Below are 23781 nucleotides of genomic sequence, written 5' to 3'. Positions count from 1 at the left end.
AAATAAAGCAACCTCTAACAAGTCTAATCACAAATAGAAAGCCAATGAATAAATAAAACTAGAAATGATAAAGACCTTTTACTGAATGTGTAGAAACTTAAAAGATGAGGATGTTATAAGTGTTATAAGTTATGAATTAGACCTGAAAACATAACTGAGAGAGAACTGGACGCTGTTGTGTGCTTATGAGTAGTTAAATGGACATACTTCTTGGCATGTAAACTCTTTCATGATTATTTCTATATTTCTAACCACATCTTCTGTCACCTCCTTTCTCCAGTTCATGCTACTAGTCTTGCTAGATGCAGTACCCTAAACTCCCGATTCCTTCTGGCTTGCCTGCTGTCCTCTCAGTTTAGATTGGCAGCAACCATTATCCCCACTCAGTATGCCTTTCCTGACGTACCGGAGTTTATTTAGTGATCCCTGCCCATTATTCTCACCATTCTGGGAAACTACAACTATTAATAGGACACATTACGATGTTTTTTGCCATTATTACATATGGACTCTAAGCTCCTGTTCTGTTGGCCCTGTGCCTGTCATTAAGAACTTAATAGATAATTATTAAACAAAATCAGTTATCAATAGTGCTCAGCAACAAAACGAGACTATTACACTACAGCAGTGAACACAAAAAATGTGGCTTAATTCATGTTTTCAGCAGTTTTTATTTTTCCCAAGTTTTAGCTATTATTCCCTGCAATCTCTCTTCTGTTATGATTATGAAATGATTTTAATATAAAGTGTGTAATGATAATTTGGTAAACCAATTTGAAAACTTCCTCTGTGATGAAAGAATAGTGTGTTAGTTTCTCAGTCATATATTTTACTGATACGCTGAACTTTTACTGATATGATATGTTTTACTGATATGCTTTACTGATATGGTAGTATGATACAGCAAAAGGAATACTGTATAATAGGTAAAGAATTATAGACTAAGCAATCTATAATAAGGGAAGGAAAATGCTGATTTAATAAAAGAGCCTTCAATAATTTTTTAAAAGGTCCATGGAAATTTTCAATGACTATATATATACACATAGTTTCAAATATTTCTGTCATTCATTTTAAATTTAAATTTGTGAAATACTAGAAATATTTACCTTAATTATTTTAGACTTTTGTGTTTTTAGCACCTGAAATTATAAATTGGTAAAACTTAGACTAAATCCTAATCCATGTATGTCACTTACTTTGTTACATTTTTAGGGAAAAAAAATTAATAAGATTGTTCAGTTCAGGAAATCTAAAATTACATTTTAAATTATTTTGTATTATCCTTGATGGCAGGCTTAGACCAGTTTATTTAATTGTTTATCTTTCAGATAAGGACAGTTATCTGTCTTTTAAATTGTGTTGTTATTATATATTTGGGGGTGGATCTTGTTTTATTATATATTTTATATTATCCTTGATGGCAGGCTTAGACCAGTTTTCTTTCATTGTTTATCTTTCAGATAAAGACATCTGTGTTTCAAACTATGTATTGTTATTACATATTTTTAAGAGGGGTGGAATCTTGTTTTATTGTAAATGTCTCATACTCTCTGTTTATTAAAACTTATTTCAAACTCAGAAAAATCCAAATGGGTTGAATCTACTCATACATTAAATAATGTAACCCATGTAGGTGGAATCCACACAGAGTATGATAAGGATTCTTGGGCTCTCTGCAACCTTACCCAACTACCTTGATGTTGCTACATTTTTACACGTTAATCCCTGTATTGGACTTTTCTACTTTGATGGCCGTTTTCGACCAGTTCCTCTTGGACAGACATTTCTGGGAGTTAAAAGTGCAAATAAGGTAAATATATTTTTTAATAATAATAGAGTTTTCTGTTCCTAAAATGTTTTTGTTGATGTATTGTTTAATGCTTATTTGGGATTTCCCCAAAAGACCCTTTTAGTAGGATTACAAATTAAACATCTTAGATAAAATCAAGCACATTTCCTCAACTATAAGTAGTAATATAACTCCTTCAAAAAGTTGCTTACAGTTTGTATCGCATTATCAATGTATATTTTGTATTCTTGGCTAATAATACAAGTTATATATATATAAGGTCATAAATTTCAAAAAGTTACTTTGAAATGATATAAGGCTAGTGTGAAATAATAAAAGGCTCTCATTCAACCAGTAATATAAATTTTCATATGCTACTTATCTAAAAAAAAATAATAAATTTTATGCCATTGGAAAATAATTTCTAATAGCAACTGTTAATGAGGTATTCTATTTCACTTATAATGTTTTATAATTACCATATTAATTATATATATATAGGTGGCATTTCTGAGATTCTTTATAATGCTTTTAAAAGTTTTATAGTATTACTGTGTACCATATACACTATTAGGGTGCTTATTTTAAACTTCTGTTTCATAGTATCATGAAGGAATATTTTACTTTGCTCAAAATTTATGCATTTAATATTGTGTTAAATGATACTTTTTGTTTTCTGTAAAAGAAATAGGTTTGAGAGAAGATTCATAGGCCTTATGACCTCTTTATAAAATAAAATGAGATGGAATCCTGTGTTAGTATGTCAGCCCTGGTCTTTAATGTATTGCATTACTTGTCTAAAAAGAGTTTTATTAGTAACATAGGGTCATTTTACCTTACACTATTACAAATAAAATATTCAGCTAAAAAATACCAGAAGTGACTGCCACTACAACAGTGTATACATATGCTTCAGGTACAGTGCATAATGTAAGGTGTCTTCAGGGTTGTCGTGAGCCATTTCAGACATACAGACAGATATAATAATAGTTATATTGTACATATTTTGTCATTAATTGATTCAAGTGATTTTCAGTATTGCTACTTGTTTTTTTCCCTCAGTCACTTCTTAATACATATTTGATTATTTAGTATATTTTAAGGTATCCTTAGGGCAGCTGTAGAGCTGTTTCCTTTATAGCTTTAGCTTATTCTTTCAGCTTTATAATTTAAATGACAGAAGATGGTTATCACAGAAAGATTTAGAAAAGAAACATTTTTCAGGTGCTTTTCAACTATTTAAATCTTATTTTTTTAATCCATTATATAAATTGGTAAATTACTTAAAGCTAATTAAATTCAACATATTTTCACCCTCATATGTTAGCATTGTAATCTTAAATCATAAAAAGAATGGTGTCAGGTGACAGAAGTCTGGCACAATTAGAAAAACACTGTTACGTATCTTACATAGGGTTAATAGTAAATTATTTATATGTATTAGTTATAGATTTTTTTGTTTTATTATAATGTATTATTTTTACATTCAGTGAAATATACAATTGGTAATCATTAAGCATTTCCCCAGGGTGTTGATTAATATATTTACTAACCAGTTATCCATTTGTCATTGTTTTATAAAAAGAAATACTTGTAGGTTCCTCAGAGTTTCATTCAGAAACACATGATGTGACTCAGTTATTATGGAAGAATATAGGAAGATGGTGTGCCTGACACCTCTAATTTGAAATCATGGCTTTGCCCAGAACTCAACCCAAACTACACTGAAAAAATTATTGCGAGCTGAGGTTGTTTTTGAATCATTAATGGGGAGTAAGTTATCTCGTGATTATCTCCTTTTACTTAGTCACTACAATTCATAAGAGTAACAGAATGATAAAACATTTACTTTATTAAAACAAAATATCTATATCATAGTCATTCCAAATGTGTATGACATTTTCATCACTTCCACACTCTTAATAAATGTTGTGTAGAGAGATGCAGGTTGGATCACATGCCTGTTCCTTTGGATGAACCATCTTACCTTTTTGGTTGGAAGTTCCCTCATCATTAATAGGGAAAATGAGATCCTTTCTTAACTCATGAATTGGATATTAAATTTCCAATTAACCTGAAAAATGTTTCTGTAGAAAAATATCTAACCCTCTCCATATGTATTACAGAAATAGTATGTTTCCCTTGATTCTAACTGTATATACCATGGCATTCTACTAGTGCTGTTGTGGTGATTTTGAGAATTACACAGGAAAGCTGTATAGTTTATAGAATGAAACAGAAGAAAAACAGCCTGACAAGTGGACTTCCTGGGGAAAGCAAAAATTTTTAAATTATTCTAAAATATCTATAACTGGTATATTATCCTTAAAATTGTCTTTAAAAAACTTGTCATACTTAGAAAGCTAGTATGAGGTATTTTATTTGTACTTTTATTTTTTTTAATTTTTTGAAATCTTTTTTATTTATTTTTGAGAGAGAGGGGAATAGAGAGCAGGGAAGGGGCAAAAAAAGAGGAGAAAGAGGGAGACAGAGGATCCGAAGTGGGCTCTGTGCTGAGAGCAAAGAGTCCCATGTGAGGCTCGAACTCACAACCCATGAGATCATGACCTGAGCCAAGGTAGGATGCTTAACTGACTGAGCCACCCAGGCGCCCCTTTGTTCTTTAAAATTATGTTGTGTTTCTTAATAGGTTGTTATATGCTAGGTATTTATATTGCATTTGTCGTTTCTACATTCTAGTTAATCTGAAAGGAAAAAAATGCCTTATGATCAGCAGTTTTGTTGCTAGTTAGAAAGTTTATAATTGCTTCATTTGATATTATTCATGTTTTAAAAACCTTAAGGTGCAACAATTGAATAACATGGATGAAGTATGTTATGAAAGTGTTTTGAAGCAAGTAAAGGCTGGACACCAGGTACGCTTTATTTTATCCTGTTTTTGAGAATACTTAATGGTTAAAATTATTAATTTTTATGCTCTTAAAATTTTTCTTGAATTGTGAGATAATGACTGTGAGGTTTTATTTTTTACTAACTTTTTAGCTGAGTGGTTAGCCATATAAGTCATAAAATATTCCTAAATTATCATCCCAATATTGCTGGGTCATTTTATTATTTATTTGTTTATTTATTTATTATTTTGCTATTTCATTAAATAGATAAGAGAGAGAAGGATTTCATCCTCTACACTTCTGGGGTTTTTTTATCTTTTAAAAAAGCAGTCTTCCTTCATACCTCAAAATTTTTAATTTGTACTTTTTTACATAATGTAAAAATTTTAAATGTTCTGTTATTCTTACTGTTTTCATGAAGTAGTACCAATTCAAATATATATGATATATGTTGTTTTATTGTGCTTGGAAATTAAGCAGTTTTACTTTTAAACTCCATTGTTCAAAATGCTCCAATCAAGATTATTAAAGAAAAAGTGGGATGATAATAATTGCTTGCATGAAACTTCATCATTGCTTGATTGTATGTGGTTCTTTGGATCATTTTATTTTATTATGGAATTTTTTTCTATGTTATTAGCCTTTATGACACATAAAATTAAATACTTTCTGGTCCTTTGGTTTTTAAATTTGTTTTAAGAGCAGTGAAATCCTTTTTTTCCAGACTAAATGTTGTTTCGAGCCTCAGTATATAAACAAATCAATGATGAATTAAACTTGAAGGCATGGAACACGGCCCAGTGAGCATCTTTGATGCATTTTGCCCCTTTAAGAAACAACTTTAGTATCAGGTTTCTAACTAATCTCAAGAGAATGTCCTTAGGTTTAAGAATAACTTTTAAGGAAAAGAAATCATGATTAAATTATATATTAGTGACTTACCTTTCCTAATGATTCTTAAATGTCTGAAACTGCTAAAATTATCTTACATTTATTTTCATTGAATCTTCTCACCAGGCAGTGAGACAGGTACTATTATCATCATTTGACATGTGAAGAAAATGAGGTGCTGTACAAAATAAAGTAACATGTTTCCATCATTTTAGTAGTGCACTTGTATATCCAGTCATGTGAGTGCAGCGTCTTCACTAACCATCATGTCATGATCACTATGTGCATTTATTTTATATCAGTGTATTTCTTTGATCTTCATTAGAAAACTGCTTTGAGTTGCATTATTTATTATGTACAAATAAAGGTTAAAGACCAATATTCTTTCTTTAATCAAAAGTATTACCAAATATCAACTACTTATTCTTAGGAGCCAGGAAACTTTTTTTGTAAAGGGGCATGTAGTAAATATTTTAGGTTTTGTGGGCCTTATTTGTGGGCCTGCTGTTGTAGCATGAAAGCAGTTGTGGACAGTATATTAACAATTGGGCATGGCTGTGTTTCAATAAAATTTTATTTACAAAAACAAGCAGCAACTGCATTTGGCTTGTTTTCTAACTTCTGTTCTAGATTCCTTCATAAGATTTATTTGTAGTGAACGTCCAATGATCCTAAAATGTTATCTAGAGAAACATTTGATAGCATTTCAGTGAAAATCCTGAAAGAAAGAAATATCCTGTATAATCACCAATGTCTGTACCTTCTTTGTAAAAGAACAAGATAAATTCAGTGTAATTAGGTAGATATTACTGCCACGGACATTTATTTCTAACTTTTATATCACAAAAAATTTAAACTATATTGTTAGCTAAGGAATGTAGCTATGAAATCCATAAAATCTATTTGTATATGCTATATTAAAAATGTTAAGTAAATATGTTTTTTCAGTTTTTTAAAAAGTAACATTCTTTTTTAGAGCAGTTTTGGGCTCACAGGCAAAATTGAATGGGATTCACTCTTGAAGTTTGTTCTGTAGGTTTGGACAAATGTATAATAGCATGTATCCACCATTGTAGTGTCATACAGGATAATCTCACTGCCCTGAAAACTCTCTGTGTTCAGCCTATTCATCAATCCTTCCCATTTACCCCTTGAAACCACTAACCTTTTAAATCTTTTTAATCGTTCTGTTGTTTTGCCTTTTCCAGAATATCATACAGTCTGTAGCCTTTTCAGATTGGCTTTTGTCACGTTATCTGTTTGAGGTTTCTCCATGTCTTTTCATGACTTGATAGCTTATTCTTCTAATCACTGAATAATACTCCACTCTCTGGATATACCACTGTTTATGTATTTATTTACGTACTGAATGATATCTTGATTGCTGCCAAGTTTTGGCACTTATGAATAAAGCTGCTATAAACATCTGTGTACATATTTTGTGTGGACTTAAGTTTACAGTTTCTTTGGGTAAACACCAAAGAGTATGATTACTGGGTCATATAGTAAGAGTATGTTTAGTTTTGTAAGAAAGCTCTATACTGTCTTCCAAAATTGTGTACCATTTTGCATTCCTAGCAGCAGTGAATAAGAGTTCCTTTTGCTCCATAGCCTCACTAGCATTTAGTGATACCACTTTTTTGGCCATTCTAACAGGTGTGTAGCAGTATCTCATTGTTTTACTTTACATTTCCTTAATGACAAATGATGTTGAACATATTTTACATCTGTATCTTTGGTGAAGTATCTGTTTAGGTCTTAGGCCATTTTAAAATCAGGTTCTTTATTTTCTTGTTGTTGAATTTTAAGAGTTCTTTGTATAAAAGTTCTTTGGATAAAAGTCATTTATCAGTTGTGTCTTTTACAAATATTTTCTCCCAGTCTGTGACTTGTCTTCTCATTTTTTCAGCAGTGTCTTTTACACACAGTTTTTATTTTAATAGAATCTAGTTATCAATTATCTTGCAGACCATGCCTGTGGTGTTGTATCTAAAAAGGCATCACCGGGGGCGCCTGGGTGGCGCAGTCGGTTAAGCGTCCGACTTCAGCCAGGTCACGATCTCGCGGTCCGTGAGTTCGAGCCCCGCGTCAGGCTCTGGGCTGATGGCTCGGAGCCTGGAGCCTGTTTCCGATTCTGTGTCTCCCTCTCTCTCTGCCCCTCCCCCGTTCATGCTCTGTCTCTCTCTGTCCCAAAAATAAATAAAAACGTTGAAAAAAAAAATTTAAAAAAAATAAAAAATAAAAAAATAAAATAAAAAAAATAAAAAGGCATCACCATGCCTAAAGTTACCTAGATTTTTACCTATGTTATCTTCTAGGAATTTTATAGCTTTGTGTTTATATTTGGGCCTATGATTGGTTTTGAGTTAAATTTTGGAAAGGGTGTGAGGTCCATGTCTAGATTTACTTGTTGTTGTGTTTGTTGTTGTTGTTGTTGTTATTTGCATGTGGAGGTCTAGTTGTTCCAGCACCATTTATTGAAAAGACCATGTTTGCTCCATTTTATCACCTTTACTCATTTCTCAAAGATCAGTTGGCTGTATTTATGGCTTATTTCTGGGTTCCCTATCTTTTTCATTTGTTTGGCTATTCTTCAGCGAATACTAGAGTGTTTTGATTACTATATCTTTATGGTCATTTTTGAAGTCAGGTAGTATCAGTCCTCCAACTTTGTTCTTCAACATAGTGTTGGCTATTTTGTGTCTCCATTTAGGTTTGAACTGTGAGTTAACATTCTTTTCAACGTAATTTTTAATCATGATAGGATTTCTTCTATCACAGGACAACTTTTTGTAATCTATGATAAATTTCTTTATACATGCAAACTCTTAAATTTTTTTTTGTCTTTTAAAATAATGGGAATTAAACTGTGAATATTTTACCATGTATGGAACATATAAATAGATAAAGTTTTACTCTCGGTCAATATCAACTCTATCCCCTTTTTTTTTTTTTTTTTTTTTGAGAGAAAAAGAGAGAAAACTTTAGCAGGGGAGAGGGGCAGAGGGAGAAGGGGAAAGAGAAAGAAACTATCTTAAGCAGTCTCCACACTCAGTGCAGAGTGCCGACATGCCTAGGTGCTCCACTTATTACTCCTTTTGTAATATTCTTGCAAATGTTATAAAAATATTTAAGACACTACTGGTAGGAATGTTAGTGTTGCCTGTAGAATTAAAAAGAAATTCAAACAATCATTTTTCTTCTCTTGTAGTTAGCATTTAATGACAAGATAAATAGGTACTTGCATCATTACTTCAGAACACAGGATTGCTTCTGATAGAAAAATCTTTTTTTTTTTTTTAGAATTTTTAAAAAAGAAGTTCTTGTGAATTCTTTCTTAGTGAGATTGATAAATACATATATCCATGTATAAACATATACATAAACACACATGGTTGTTAATACTAATGTAAGTGAATGGCTTAATAATACCATTACTGCCAGTACTACAGCTATTTTGAGGCCTTAGGAACTACAGATCACTTATCTTTGTAGCATTATTTGCCTTTATCATGCTGTTTATAATTATCCTTTATGTATATTTGTTATATTACTCCAGCCTGTTTTTCATTATTGAATCTTACATTATAGAATACTTCTTTAAAAAATAATCACACTCCTACATTCTCTTATTCCTTATTGTTGGTAAGAGTGGTAGTTGTATCTTCTACTGTATGTAAAAGTCCAATAAAATGTTGTAATTTAAAGGATCCTAGGAAGATTGTTTCCTCGTCCTCTTCTGTCGTGGTTCTTTTACTGTTACAGAGGCTTACATGTTCCCCTGGGAATCACGATTTATGAAGTATGCTGGCTGGGGGGTGTTTGGTCAGTAGAGATGGGATCTTGCTGCCATTCCTTTCATTCTTATTGTGAAGTTGTTCAGTACGTTGCTTTTCAAAAAGAAAGCTGCCAGACGGTAGGCATTTGCAGTTATAAATTCTGAAAGGACAAGTTGGGATGGAGGGCTGGGTTCATAGCACTGGTTTCCTATTTAGAAAGGACAGACTTGGATGGGATACCCCAAGGGAGGGAGGCTTCAGGTGACCAGAGGCTGCTGCTCCAGGGCAGGAAGAACATGGGAATGGAGAGTGAGCAAAGCTGAGGCAGAAGTTGGGTACAAGCATTCCCTTCTCACCTTTGTGTGCATGTCATGGCATCCATGATTGCCAACCTTTTAAGGATGCATGACCTCCAAGCTGTCTTCTTCCCCTGCATGCCTGTCTGGCTAAAAATGCACTGTGGATGATTATGTAGACTATGATTGCAATTTGAGAGTTCAGTGAAACACTTAGGGATCAGAGATTGTGTCCAGATATGTTCCTCTTCCCAAACTAGAATTAGAACAGGATAACTAGGGCCCTCTTCACACTGTGTACCTTAAAATGTCAGGCTTAAGCTGCATGTCTCACAATTTCTATTTTTGAATGATAGTGATGTTTATTTTCCATAATAGTAGGACTTTCTGAAGTTCTGTAGAAATACCCACATATCTCTTTAACTTTTTTTAATTGTAAAAATAAAATAACACTAAGGAAAATTTTTATAGTCTTACTATTTACCATTTTAACATTATTATTGTAATTTTTATGCATATCCAGTAGTCATTTTTTTATCCAATTGCACATGTAGCTTTTAATTTTGTTCATTCAAACTTAATTATTAGTTGTAATCCATAACTAAATTATACTGTAGTTACAGTTTTACATTCACTGTTTTCTTTAATGAATAGTGAACATTTTTCATTGTTTCTACATGGTCCTCACAATTTTAATATCGCTAAGAGAGAAAGGGAGTTTTTATTCAGACACCATATGAATGTCTTTGGACTTTTAATTTTCCCATCCCAACATGAGCATTATGATCTCCTTTTCTTCAAAGAGAAAATGAACCTACAACATGTTAAGCAGCTTTCCCAGTAGTACATCCAGCTAATAAAGGTTTGCATGAGGATTGAAACACAAGTTTTGTGGAGATGAAGCCCACAGCATTTTCAGAACTTTATACTGCTCCTTTGTCATTAAGCTGACATTGGCTGTTCCTCTATTACTGGTTATTCCTATATTAGTAAGCGTTTTTAATGTTTGCAATTTTCTGTTATTAAAGATAGTGCTACCGTAGTGATCATCTTTCTGCCTATTATTTTTTCTGTTGAAACATTTCTTGGGATAAACTTCCTAAAATAGAATTATGACACAAATGGCCACATTCTGCAGCCTTGCCACATGATCCTATAATACATTCTGGGTGGGTAATAATATTTCATGATCATAGCAGACCTATGTAGGATTTTAGAAAACTTGATGCCATATTTTCCTGAAAAGTTTTATCAGTATAATGTGAGGTGAGATTATGATCTGCTGTGTTTGCTATTTTGAATTTGTTTTATACTTTTAAGGCATATAATAGAGTGGAAACATATCAGTGAGCTTTTTTTCTTAATTAGCCAGCGATTACTTCTTTTTTTAAATGGTTATTTATTTACTTTGAGAGACAGGGAGCTCATGAGGAGGGGAGGGGCAGAGAGAGAGGGAGAGAGAGAATCCCAGGCAGGCTCCATCCTGTCAGCGCAGAGCCTGACACGGGGCTTGAATTGAGGAACTGTGAGATCATGACCTGAGATGAAATCAAGAGTTGGACGCTAAACTGACTGAACACCCAGGTGACCTTGGCAGCCTTTATTTTTAGATCATGATTACAAAAAACACATTTTGTGTACTTGTTGTTCATGCTTTGCTTTGAGTTTGCATTCTCTGTCTTTTTTTTTAAAGTTTATTTATTTTGAGAGAGACAGAGACAGTGCAAGGGGGGAGGGGAGAGAGAGTAGGGGAGAGAGAAGAATCCCAAGCAGGAATTATGTGCTGGCAGCACATGCAGGGATTGATGGAGGGATTGAATTTAGGAACCATGAGATCATGACCTGATGCAAAATCAAGAGTCAGATATGTAATTGATTGAGCCCCCCAGGTGCCCCATGCACTCACTTTCAATTAGAAAAACCTGTTCTTCTCTGTGTTTTTGCTTCATAACTGTGACCCTGTGGTCTTTGACCTCTGTAATTGCATTTTGAAAATGTAGTTTAAATATGATTAATATAAAATATTGAGGGGGAAAAAGGATTAAAGCAAATATAATTTTTTATTTATTTATTTTTTTTTCAACGTTTATTTATTTTTGGGACAGAGAGAGACAGAGCATGAACGGGGGAGGGGCAGAGAGAGAGGGAGACACAGAATCGGAAACAGGCTCCAGGCTCTGAGCCATCAGCCCAGAGCCTGACGCAGGGCTCGAACTCACAGACCGCGAGATCGTGACCTGGCTGAAGTCGGACGCTTATCCGACTGCGCCACCCAGGCGCCCCTAAATATAATTTTTTTTTGTTGGTGTATGTCCTTTTGTTTTTTTTTTTTAATTTTTTTTTTCAACGTTTATTTATTTTTGGGACAGAGAGAGACAGAGCATGAACGGGGCAGGGGCAGAGAGAGAGGGAGACACAGAATCGGAAACAGGCTCCAGGCTCTGAGCCATCAGCCCAGAGCCCGACGCGGGGCTCGAACTCCCAGACCGCGAGATCGTGACCTGGCTGAAGTCGGACGCTTAACCGACTGCGCCTCCCAGGCGCCCCTGTCCTTTCGTTTTTTAAAATGGACATTTTCCCCTTAATTTCTTATCTTTTTTTCTGTTACTCCTATAGTTTCTCTATTATATTTTGTCCATTCAAAAGTATGACAGAACCTTAAATGGAAACTAACACTATATTTTAAATAAACAGATCAAAGATGGCATACTTAAAATGTTATCAGTGTGTTCTGTGCAGTGTTGTCCTTTTAGGTTTTGTGTTCTAGTAGGACAGATCCTACGAAGTTAGACTGGATTACAAGAACATACTATTGTTTAAATTCCTATTATAGTGTCTTGTGTATGGGGTCTCTCTAGTAAATACAATTTGATTGTGATGAATTGCCTCATCTGCAAAAATTTAACATCCTTAGTGAGATGGAGATGACAGGAAATATGAAATGCATCAGGATTATGACTTACTGGTTGATATTTGCTTCTAATCTTGCTAGTATTACAAATGCCAATGCCAGAGCCATAAGTACTAAGTTGTTAAGGCAAATTTTACATTAATGTAATCATCTCAAGAACTCTTTCATGAACATAGTTTGGAAACAGAGCTCCATTTTTTTTCATTTCTTTATTACCTTTATTATGTTTGCAACTTTGGGAAAGTTGCTCAAAACTAATCTTCTGTTTCAGTCTGAATTTTCAAAGGGATCATTCAGTCTTCTATTTGCAAGCTGCTCTGCCACATACTATTTGGCCAATAAGTTAATTTAGCTTAATGTGTGGCAGCTTCTACTGATTGCCTTTATAATATGTCCAGAGCTGAAGTTGCAGAGAAGATGCTTGGAAAGGAAGACTGTTACATATTTTGATGTTGGAAGCTGAGGTAGATACCTATTTCAATAAGGCTAAGAGTCTTTGATGTAATCCATCACACTGAGGATTATGTGGAAATTTGTTTTCAGGGACTTAGAACCTCTCACTGAATTATTTCTCCTCCCTCCCCCCCCCCCCCGTTTTTTAGCTCCTTGAATACATACCTTCACTAAGATGTGGTCCTCTGCTTTTATTAGAGTTAACAAAGAACTTCCCAATAGGATAGTCTCTGAGTTGTGTTTTTTTCCCCACATAATTGAGTTTGACTATAATGTTATCCCAGTCACTGTCTGTCCTTATATAAGGTTCCAAGTAATTTTAATGAATGAATTCGTATCCATCTATCAGAAAATTAAAAATATATAATTCAACAATCTCTTTACCTTATTATCTAAAAAATTGACACCCAAATTAACTCTTCAGTTATATTATTCTGCCCAGCTCTGGTGACTGAAAGGTCTAACTATACATGTGTGCTTCATTCTAAGAGACTCTTCTATTTAAATGTTTTGTTGTACATATAAGTACAGTAAATTATATATGTGTTTGTGTGCATATATATATGTAGCTGACTGCTTAATAACAATGTGCTAATACAGTTAGTTATAACTATAACTGAATTCTAGAAGCAAAGGTCTCTGCCTCTCTATACTAGATATAGATATCTATATACTATTATACTATATATACTATATATATTATATAGATATCTATATACTATATATATGTGTATATATATAGTATATATATGCTATATATACTATATATATATATAGTATATAGATATCTAGTATAGAGAGAGAGGGAATTGCTTCTAGAATTCAGTTATAGTTATAACTAACTGTATTAGCACATTGTTATTAAGCAGCCAGCTACATATTAAGTAAATGTGCTTTTCTTTGTTATTAAGGGAACATAAGTTATTGTGGGGCTGTGTACCTAACAAACTTTAGCTTTATTTTGTTTCCTTTTAAATACATCTTAGCAGTTAATATATAGTAGTAAGAAATTTTAAGTTTATTCTACTCCTGGAAAATCAATTGAATTTACCATGCTACCACTTTGTGCTACCCTTTCTCTGCCACCCAGTTAAAAAATCCTTCCCACGACTACTCCTTGATCTGGTTTTCTTGCCTTCAAGTTGTTTAGTATTTTGGCTTTTCTCCCTAATTGTGATTTCACTAAATACTTTAATCAGAGCTGTTACTTTTCAGACCATTAGTAATAAGACTGAAATAAATGTCTATTGAAAAATGGAAAACTATAACTCTCAGGCAACTGAATAGTTTTCATGCTAAAAATTAACAGTTTCTTCTTAAATACACAAGTGAATTTGTTTTGTTTCTCTCCATTTGGATTACATTAGAATAGAACGAATTTCATGTTCATAAGCCATGCTGATATCCTCTGGTCATCCTATTCCATGGGTTTCAGTATACCAATCATCTAAACTTATGTGCTAGTGTACTTAATAGATTTTATGTGCAACATTGCCTTAAAAGTATTAAAAACAGTAGGAGGCAGTTGTGTTCCACTCAAGCATGTGTTGATGACAGATGGAGAAAATCTTTTCATGTTGACTTTTCAACAACCATACTCTGCAAGACTTCAAGTCTTCTTGGCAATTGGGAAATTAAAAGTTGGCGGTTCAGCCTTTAATTTTGATCCATCTGCTCAAACTAATGAGACGTCTCATTTGTAAGCTACTCTTTGTGTTACCAAATGCAAGTACAGCTTTATCATCCCTGTTAATAATTCCCCTCCTCCTGTGTAACTTGCAGAATGGGAAAATAATTGATGCCCTAACCCTATTGAGATTTTTCTTGTTATACAAACTTTGTTACAGTGATAGAAAAAGAAATTAGGAACTGCCTCAGAGATTATGGCGTATTTATTAGTAACTTGTTCTTTTTTTTACATTATCAAAAAAGTTAGCATCCTTAATAACTTCTTACTCAAAACCTACTAAGTTTCAAGAATAAATGGCTTTGCAGTATTAAAGAGGAAAAAAAGTTACTTTCAGTCTTGGATTCATGCTTAATATCAGCTTTTCCTTATTCAGATTTGTGTCTTGTTTTCTCTTTCTTCATTGTTTATAAGTTCTTAATAGATGTTTCTGTTTCTAATAAATCACCCGTAAAAATTAAGTACTAAATATCTATTAACTTAATTTCTTACTATCTGAAGGGAATTATTTTTCTTAGCATTGATTCTTAGTTTATATAAAAATTATTAGGTACAACTGACACAGATTTTACCATGCTAACTTTAATGATGGAACTTTCCTTTGGGCTCTTTGCCTAAAGTTTTCTTCCTCCAGATACAAGCATCTCTGATTCTTAAACCCATGTTCTGTCATACCTAATTTGTTTAACATGTGTTTTATTTGTGAATTATTTGAGTGCTGCCTTTTTTGCTCTGTCTTCCCAAATTGAGACATATTCCCAAACAAATATAAAAGCAAGATTCTTGAGAAGATATTTTAATATCTATGAGCACAACAATTAAAGAAGATATTCCTCCTTCATCTTTACCACTAAAAATGGTACTATTAAAGAAACAGTTCAGGAGTTTTTTTAACTACAAGAAAATCTAAAAGCAGCATTCCTGAAACCTCTACTGATTTTTTTTTTGTTTATTTATTTATTTTGAGAGAGGGAGGGAGAGGGAGGGAGAGGCAGAGAGAAATGCAGAGAGAATCCCAAGCTAACAGTGCAGAGCCCCACGCAGGGCTTGATCTCACCCACTGTGACATTATAACCTGAGCTGAGATCAAGAGTCAGATGCTTAACTGACTGAGCTACCCAGGTGCCCCTGGAACCTCTATTCAAAAGTACACCCCCCCCATAAAAAGCTCTGATTCATTTTCTGTCAAATTGAAATTTCCTATCCTTCTACATTTCATAGGCAAAAACTAGTTCTTGATACTGTTGAGTTCTCTATTTTACTTTTTAATCAGTATTATTAGGGTTTGCTTAGAATTTTTTATTTTCTCTGTATATAATAAGGTAAAAATCTCATTAGTATATCTGTGTACAATTAATGTGTTGTATAAGAATAAGGGTTGATACTTTCTTTTATATTCTTTCCTTTCATTAACCGCGATTTTCTTTTATAGGGTAAGAAGAAAAAGTTGGGATTATTCATTTATCAGTTTATTCATTCCTTTATTAATCTAACAGTGATTTAGTATAGACATTCTATGAGTGAAATACTTGGAATAAAGAAAGCTAAATGTTGTCCTTGTTAACTAACTCTCCCTTGTTCCCATTTCTAATCCTTCATTAACACCTATTCATTTTACCTAAGTGTGTTTCAAATCCATCCATTTCTCTCCATCCACCCCCTCCCCCCCCCCCCCCACCGTCACTTCTACTACCTAATAATGCAGGTAACTATCATGTCATCCATGGACTGTTCTAGCCACCTCTTAATTGCTCTACCTACATCCATTCTGGCCCTCCACCAGCTGCTCTCTACACTGCACCTTGCTAGAAAGATCTTTACAAAATACAACTCCAGGGTGACACTTGAATCCTTCAAGCTCCTATAAAGGGCTCAGAGGGTCCCTCTATTGTCTGGCCTTTACATTCTTCCATCTTCATCACCTCTTTGCCTCATTTTCCACCTCCTGCCTTCCTGACCTTCTTTCATCCTAATCATAGAGCTGCTTACTTCTATTTATCTCTGAGCTTTGTGCATACCTTGTTCCCTCTACCTCACAAATTTTTTCCTTATTCTCTGCTTAGTTATCCTAAATCCTTGAAATTTTATCTTTGTTAGAGAAGGCTCTGTATACCTCCTTTACTCTTTTACCTCCCTGTTATGAACTATATAATAGCATAGCCCACATCTTCTTCATATTTCTTGCCATAGTTTTACAATTTTTTCTGTCTGGTTTTGATTAATACCACTTTTTATTATTAGATCATTAATCCAATAAAGGGGCTAACATGGTCTTGCCCATCATTGTATTGTCATGGCCTCACAAGTACCTGGAGCATAGTTGGTGCAGACATGATGTTTGGTAAATAACTGAATGGGAGAGGTAGTCTTCACAAGTTGGAAGTTATCCTTAAAGAAATTGAGGGCAACTAACTTCAAGGAAAATCAAGAAAATAGTCATTAGTTCTACAGAAAGCTGAATGTCCAGGCTGAGGGTGGAACATCCTGATGATGTTGAATGACATCAAAGATTGCTTTGATTACCTTCTTAGGGGAAAAATTTCCCCCATTAGCTGTAAAGATCAGTGGAAGAATGTTGGTATTCTCCTTTAAAATGTTTCATTACATAAATTTATTCTTAATATTATTTCATCTAGTTATAGTCTTTTAGCAGTATTAAATTATCTCATTTTTTCCTAATTTGAGATATCCATCTGCCTTACTAGCTATTTTTCATGATACAGACATCATTTGTGCCACCGGTTATTTGATGTTAATAAATTCTTTTTTTATTTCTATTCATTAAGCCCTAGAGAAGTAACTTTTGCATGCTTTTAAAATTTTACATTTTGAAGAGAACAGAAAAAATTTCATTTTTCTGAAATACAGCTGACCATAAGAGTACTCAATTACATTCTTAAAATTTTATATGTAACAGTTCCTTTATTAACCTTGTAATGTTCTCTTCATTTGCCAAGGGAATTTTTTTGGAAGTCAGAAATTTATTAAAAAAATTTTTTTTAAACATTTATTTATTTTTGAGACAGAGAGAGACAGAGAACAAGCAGGGGAGGGGCAGAGAGAGGGAGACACAGAATCCAAAGCACGCTCCAGGCTGTAGGCTCTGAGCTGTCAGCACAGAGCCTGACATGGGGCTCGAACCCACAAGCCGTGAGATCATGACCTGAGCCAAAGCTGGACACTTAACCAACTGAGCCACCCGGGCATCCCAATTAACTTTATTTTTTAAAGTTTTTATTTAAATTTGTTAGTTAACGTATAGTGTAACATTAGTTTCAGTAGTAGAATTTTGTGATTCATCACTTAAATACAACACCCAGTGCTCATCACAAGTGGCCTCTTTAATAACCATCACCAATTTAACCCCTCCTCCCAACAACCCCTCCAACAACCCTCAGGTTGTTCTAGATAGTTACGAATCTGTTTTATGGTTTGCCTATCTCTTCCCTCCATGCCCCACCCCAAGTTCATCTGTTTTGTTTCTTCAGTTCCACATGAGTGAAGTTATATGGTATTTGTCTTTCTCTGACTTATTTTGCTTAGCATAAATACACTCTAGCTCCATCCATGTTGTTGCAAATGGCAAGATTTCATTCTTTTTTATGGCTGAGCAATATTCCATTATTTCATTGTATATATATACATCTTCTTTATCCATTCATCAGCCTATGGACATTTGGACTCTTTCCATAATTAGACTATTGTTATCAGTATTTTTGCATCCTTTGGGTAATACCTACTAGTGCAGTTGCTGGATTGTAGAGTAGTTCTATTTTTAACTTTTTTTTTTTTCAACGTTTATTTATTTTTGGGACAGAGAGAGACAGAGCATGAACGGGCGAGGGGCAGAGAAAGAGGGAGACACAGAATCGGAAACAGGCTCCAGGCTCTGAGCCATCAGCCCAGAGCCCGACGCGGGGCTCGAACTCACGGACCGCGAGATCGTGACCTGGCTGAAGTCGGACGCTTAACCGACTGCGCCACCCAGGGCCCCTATTTTTAACTTTTTGAGGAACCTCCACACTGTTTTCCAGACTGGCTGCACCAGTCTGCATTTCAACCAAGAGTGTAAAAGGGGTCCCCTTTCTCTGCATCATCAACAGCATGTGTTGTTTACTTCATTGTTAATGTTAGCCATTCTGACAATGTGAGGTGATATCTCATTGTGGTTTTGATTTGTATTTCCCTGATGATGAGTGATTTTGAGCATATTTTTGTGTCTGTTAACCATCTGTATGTCTTCTTTGGAAAAATGTCTGTTTGTGTCTTCTGCCCATTTCTTATTTTTTAAATATTTTTTAATCTGTATTTATTATTTTGAGAGAGAGATAGAGTACAAGAGGGGAAGAGGCAGAGAGAGAAAGGGAGACACAGAATCCGAAGCAGGATCCAGGCTCTGAGCTGTCAGCACAGACCTGGACGCGGGCTTGAACCCACAAACCGTGAGATCATGACCTGAGCTGAAGTCAGCCACTTAACCAACTGAGCCACCCAGCACCCCTCTCCTGCCCATTTCTTAACTGGATTATTTATTTGTTTTCTGGGTGTTGAGTTTGATGAGTTCTTTATAGATTTGATACTAACCCTTTATCAGATATGTCATCTGCAAATATATTTTCTTATTCCAAAGGTTGTCTTTTAGTTTTTTTATTGTTTCCTTTATTGTACAGAAGGTTTTTATCTTGGTGAAGCCCCAATAATTTATTTTTGCTTTTGTTTCCCTTGCCTCAGGAGCCACATCTAGTAAGAAGTTGCTATGGCCAATGGCAAAGAGGTTGCTGCCTGTGTTCTCCTCTAGGATTTTGATGGTTTCCTGTTTCACATTTAAGTCTTTCATCCTTTTTGAGTGTATTTTTTGTGTATAGTGTAAGCAAGTGGTCGTGTTTCATTCTTTTGCATGTTCTGTTCAATTTTGCCAACACCATTTGTTGAAAGAGACTATCTTTTTCCCATTGCATATTCTTTCCTGCTTTGTCCAAGATTAGTTGACCATTTCTGGGTTTTCTGTTCCATTCCATTGATCTGTGCACCTGTTTTTGTGCCAGTACCATACTGTCTTGATCACTACAGCTTTGTAATGTAACTCGAAGTCTCGAATTGTGATGCCTTCAGCATTGCTTTTCTTTTTCAACATTGCTTTAACTATTCAGGGTCTTTTTTGGTTCCATACAAATTTTAGGATTGTTTGTTCTAACTCTGTGACAAACACTGGTAGTATTCTGATAGGGATTGCATTCAATATGTAGATGGCTTTGAGTAGTATAAACATTTTAACAATTTTTGTTCTTCCAATCCATCAGTATGGGATGTTTTTTCATTTCTTTGTGTTATCTTCAATATCTTTCGTAAGTGTTCTATAGTTTTCAGAGTACAGATCTTTTACCTCTTTCGTTAGTTTTATTCTTAGGTATCTTACGGTTTGGTGCAATTGTAAATAAGATTGATTCCTTGATTTCTCTTTCTGCTGTTTCAGAAATGCCACAGATTTCTGTATGTTGATTTTGTATCCTGCAACTTTACTGAATTCATTTATCAGTTCTAGCAATTTTTTGATGGAATCTTTCGGGCTACTACATAGAGTATCATTCATCTATGAATAGTAAAAGTATGACTTTTTCATTGCTGATTTGGATGCCTTTTATTTCTTTATGTTGTCTGTTTGCTGAGGCTAAGACTTCTAGTACTATGTTAAATGACAGTGGTGAGATTGACATCCCTGATTTGTTCCTGACCATAAAGGAAAACCTCTCAGTTTTTTCCCATTGAGGAAGATATTAGCCTGTCTTTCATATATGGCCTTTATGATAAGAAATGTTCCCTCTATACCTCCTTTGTTGAGAGCTTTTTTTTTTTATTTTTTTTTTTTAAACATTTTTTTTTTTCAACGTTTATTTATTTTTGGGACAGAGAGAGACAGAGCATGAACGGGCGAGGGGCAGAGAGAGAGGGAGACACAGAATCGGAAACAGGCTCCAGGCTCCGAGCCATCAGCCCAGAGCCCGACGCGGGGCTCGAACTCATGGACCGTGAGATCGTGACCTGGTTGAAGTCGGACGCTTAACCGACTGCGCCACCCAGGCGCCCCGAGAGCTTTTATCAAGTATGGGTGCTGTACTTTATTAAATGCTTTTTTTGCATCTATTCTTGTCCTTTAATTAATGTGGTATATCACATTGATTGATTTATGAATATTGAACCATGCTTACAGCCCAGAAATAAATCCTACTTGATCATGGTGAATGATTCTTTTAAAGTACTGTTGGATTTGATTTGCTAGTATTTTGTTGAGAATTTTTGCATTCATTCATGCTCATCAGGGATGTCCTATAATTCTTTTTTTTTTAATTAAAAAAATTTTTTCTAACATTTATTCATTTTTAAGAGATAGAGAGAGATGCAAGGTGGGGAGGGGCAGAGAGAGGAGACACAGAATCTGAAGCCAGCTCCAGGCTCTCAGCTGTCATCACAGACCCCACGAACCATGAGATCACAACCTGAGCCGAAGTTGGATGCTTAACCAGCTGAGCCACCCAAGCACTTCTATAATTCTCTTTTTTTTAGTGGGGTCTTCATCTGGTTTTGGTTTTGATCAAGGTAATACTGGCCTTATAGAATGAGTTTGGAAGTTTTCCTTCCAATTCTATTTTTTGGAACAGTTTGATAAAAATAAATATTAACTCTTCTTTAAATGTTTGGTAGAATTCCCCTGGGAAGCCAAGTGACCCTGAACTTTTGTATCTTGGGAGATTTTTGATTACTGATTCAGTTTCTTTGCTGTTCATGTTTTTTTATTTCTTTCTTTTTGAGTTGTGGTATTTAATCTGTATCTAGGAATTTATCCATTTCTTCCCTATTGCTCAATATGTTGACATATAATTTTTCATAGTATCCTCTTAAAATTGTTTGTATCACTGTGGTGCTGGTTGTAATTTCTCCTCTCTCATGATTTTATTTATTTGGGTCCTTTCTCTTTTCTTTTCCATAAGTGGCTTGGGGTTTATCAATTTTATTAATTCTTTCAAGAACCAGCTCCTAGTTACATTGATCTGCTGTACAGGGTTTTTTGTTTGTTTGTTTCTATGTAATTTATTTCTGCTCTAATCTTTATTATCTCCCTTCTTCTGCTGGCTTTAGGCTTCATTTGTTGCTTTTTCCAGCTCCTTTAGGTGTAAGGTTAAGTTGTATATTTGAGATTTTTCATGGTTCTTCAAGTAGTCCTGCACTGCTATTTATTCCCTTTTACAACTGCTTTTAGATTTTGGATCATAGCATTTTCATTACCATTTGTTTCCATGTATTTTTTTTTTTTATTTCTTCTTTAATTGCCTGGTTAACTCTTTCATTTTTAAGTAGGATGTTCTTTAACCTCCATGTATTTGTTGTCTTTCCAGATTTTTTCTTGTGGTTGACTTCAAGTTTCATAGCACTGTGGTTAGAAATTATGCATGATAGTTCGTGAGGTCAAGCCTGCATCAGGCCCTTTGCTAACAAATAACTCAGAGCCTGGAGCCGGCTTCAGATTCTGTGTGTGTGTCTCTCTCTCCCCCTCCCCTGCTCATGCTCTTCCTCTCTCTGTCTCTCAAAAATAAATAAATGTTATAAAAAATGTAAAAAAAAAAAAAAAGAAAATATGCATGATATGATCTCAGCCTTTTTGTACTTGTTGAGGCCTAATTTGTGACCCAGTATGTCATCTATGCGGGAGAATGTCCCACGTGCACTGGAAAAGAATGTGTATGTTGCTGCTTTAGGATAAAATATTCTGAAGATATCTGTTATTATATTATCAATGAGTTCCTTTATGTTTGTTATTAATTGTTTTATATATTTGTGTGCTTTCACATTGGGGGTATAAACATTTACAGTTGTTAGATCTTGTTGGATAGATCCATTTGTTACGATATGGTGCCCTTCTTCATCTCTTGTTACAGTCTTTGGTTTAAAATCTAGGTTGTGTGAAATAAATAATGCTACTCCAGCTTTCTTTCAATGTCCGTTAGCATGATAGATGGTTCTCCATCCCGTCACTTTCAATCTGCAAGTGTCTTTAGGTCTAAAATGAATCCCTTGTAGGCTGCATATAGACGAGTCTTCTTTTTTTCTATCTATTCTGATACCCTATATCTTTTGATTGGAACACATAGTCCATTTACATTGAGAGTAATTATTGACAGATATGAGTTTAGTGCCATTGTATTATCTGTTAAGTCATTTTGGAGATTTTCTCTGTTCTTTTCCAGTCTTTGTCAGCTTTGGTCTTTCTCTTCCACTCAGAGTGCCCTCTAATATTTCTTGCAGGGCTGGTTTAGTGGTCATAAAGTCCTTTAATTTTTGTTTGTCTGAGAAACTCTTTATCCCTTCTTCTATTCTGAATGACAGCCTTGCTGGCTAGAGCATTACTGTCTGCATATTTTTTCCATTCAGCACATTGCATATGTCATGCCCTTCTGGCCTGCCAAGTTTCTTTGGAGAGATCTGCTGCTAACCTTACTTGTCTTCCCTCGTAAGTTAGGGGTTTCTTTTTTACTGCCTTTAGGATTTTTTCTTACCGCTATATTTTGTGAATTTAATTATGATATTTATTGGTGTTTCCTATTTTTGTTGATTTTGATGAGAGTTCTCTGTGCTTCCTGGTTTTGGAAGTCTGCTTACCCAGATTAGAGAAGTTTTCAGCTATGGTTTCTTCAAATAAACCTTCTGCCCCCTTTTCCCTTTCTTCTGGGACTGCCATGCTATGTATGTTTTTATGCTTTATGGACTCTCTAAGTTCCCTAAATCTGCATTTGTGATCCAAGATTTTTCTTTCTCTCTTTTTTTTTTCCATAATTTTATCTTCTGTATCACTTATTCATTCCTCTGCTTCTTCTGTCCTGGTAGTCATTATATTTAGTCGGTTTTGCATCTACGTTATATCATTTTTATTTTGTCCTGACTAGTTTTTAGGTATTTTATCTGAGTTAAGGGACTTCCTGGTGTCATCTATACTGTTCTCAAGCCCAGATAGTATACTTATGATTGTTGCTTTAAATTCTGGATCAAGCATATTATATCCTTTTTGAGTAGTTCCCTGACTCTGCCCTTTTCTTGTTCTTTGTTTTGGGATGAATTCCTCTGTCTTGA

The 23781-nt window shown here is 34.4% G+C and overlaps 1 protein-coding gene across 3 annotated transcripts in view; it reads left to right on the top strand.

Annotated features, from left to right (window-relative positions):
• The window catches only part of ASCC3 (activating signal cointegrator 1 complex subunit 3), a 373037-nt gene that overhangs the window by 156306 nt on the left and 192950 nt on the right, over positions 1 to 23781 (top strand). For all 3 annotated transcript variants that reach the window (XM_086707498.1, XM_025925165.2, XM_086707497.1), the window contains exons 12-13: positions 1637 to 1813; positions 4597 to 4668. In XM_086707498.1, coding sequence (XP_086563624.1) covers positions 1637 to 1813; positions 4597 to 4668 — 249 coding nt within the window. The remainder of the gene's footprint in view (positions 1 to 1636; positions 1814 to 4596; positions 4669 to 23781) is intronic.

The sequence above is a fragment of the Puma concolor genome, chromosome B2 (assembly GCF_028749965.1).
Source record: "Puma concolor isolate L17-30 chromosome B2, mPumCon1.1.hap2, whole genome shotgun sequence".
NCBI classification, from domain to species: domain Eukaryota; kingdom Metazoa; phylum Chordata; class Mammalia; order Carnivora; family Felidae; genus Puma; species Puma concolor.
This window is presented reverse-complemented; position numbering and strand designations above follow the sequence as displayed.